At 39.4% G+C, this 1,389-nt stretch overlaps 1 protein-coding gene across 1 annotated transcript in view; it reads left to right on the forward strand.

Annotated features, from left to right (window-relative positions):
* Khdrbs1 (KH RNA binding domain containing, signal transduction associated 1) overlaps nucleotides 1–1,389 on the forward strand; it is a 37,360-nt gene that overhangs the window by 27,135 nt on the left and 8,836 nt on the right. Inside the window, exon 3 of the mRNA XM_004642974.2 lies at nucleotides 589–722. Coding sequence (XP_004643031.1) covers nucleotides 589–722 — 134 coding nt within the window. The remainder of the gene's footprint in view (nucleotides 1–588; nucleotides 723–1,389) is intronic.

Below are 1,389 nucleotides of genomic sequence, written 5' to 3' on the forward strand. Positions count from 1 at the left end.
GTTTGTTCTAAGTAGGTGCTTTAGACCACTGAGCCATCTCACCAGCCCTATATTCACATCTTGAGAGTGCCATGTTCTTAGGCTGATTGATTTGTACTTCCTGAATCTTGCTTTCTTGACTAAAATGGGAAGGTCTGCATATGATTATTTTGAAGATTAACTGAAAAATCTCTATAAAGCTTATTATTTCCTAGTTCATAGAACTCAGTTAATTGTAGCAGCTTTTATGATTCCAGGAAAAGAGAACTATTTGCAGAAAATGGATATGTGAAAGTATGGCCAGGCTCTGAACTATAGGTTGTTCAACATCACTTGAAAGGAGGTTATGATAGAAGATGGAAATGATCTGGAGAGCTAGGGAGGGAGCCCATCCTGAAGTGCACCGTCACAATAATGGTGGGTTTACTCACCATCTACGCTTTCCTCAAAGTAGTGACAGGTGGAGTGCCATTCAGCTTAAGAGAATGAGTGACCTGAGACTTCATCTGGGCTTTTATTGCTCATTCTTAGTATCCAAGACTCAAGTGAGCCAGATGACTTTCCTGTAGACAGAGTAGATGTTGTGTAATACTTGTCTTTCATTCCCAGGATATGATGGATGATATCTGCCAGGAACAATTTCTAGAGCTATCATACTTAAATGGAGTACCTGAGCCCTCTCGTGGACGTGGGGTGCCAGTCAGAGGCCGGGGAGCTGCACCTCCCCCTCCACCTGTTCCCAGGTAAAGATAAAATAGACAGCTAAAAATAGCATGTAAGTTTGACTGCTAGAACCATCACTATTAGTGGTGCTCTTTCTTTTTTTTTTTTAAGTGGTGCTCTTATAGCTTAGAAGTCTCAGGATTTGTATGTTCCATCAAGAACAAAATTCTATTAAATGCTGGTAAGGATGCAGGGGAAAAGGAACCGTTCGTTGTATACTGCTGGTGAGATATAAGTTAGTACAACTGTGGAAACCAATATGGAATTTGCTTAAAAAACTAAAACTAGAACTCATTGGTATATGTCTGAAGGAATTACATTCAGCATACCACATTGATACCTGCAAGTCCTTGTTTATCATAGCACAGTGTGCAGTGTCCACAATAGGGAACCAGCTTAAGTACTTGTCAGCAAATGAATATATAAAGCAAATTGGCATATACATAATGAAATATTATTTAACTATTTTTAAAAAAACCAAGGGGCCAGGGAGATATAGTTCACTAGAGTAAGTGCTTGCCTGGCAAGTTCAAGGGCCTGAGTTCAGTCCCTGGTTCCACCAAACAAAACAAAACAAAAAACCAAAAATTTTGTGATTTACAGAAAAATGGAGGGATCTGTAAGTCATCCTATTAAGTGGAATAAGCCAGATTCAGACAAATACCTCATGTTCTCCCTAAATGTGGA

Source organism: Octodon degus, unplaced genomic scaffold (assembly GCF_000260255.1).
Source record: "Octodon degus isolate 3935 unplaced genomic scaffold, OctDeg1.0 scaffold00163, whole genome shotgun sequence".
Classification (NCBI taxonomy): Eukaryota; Metazoa; Chordata; class Mammalia; order Rodentia; family Octodontidae; genus Octodon; species Octodon degus.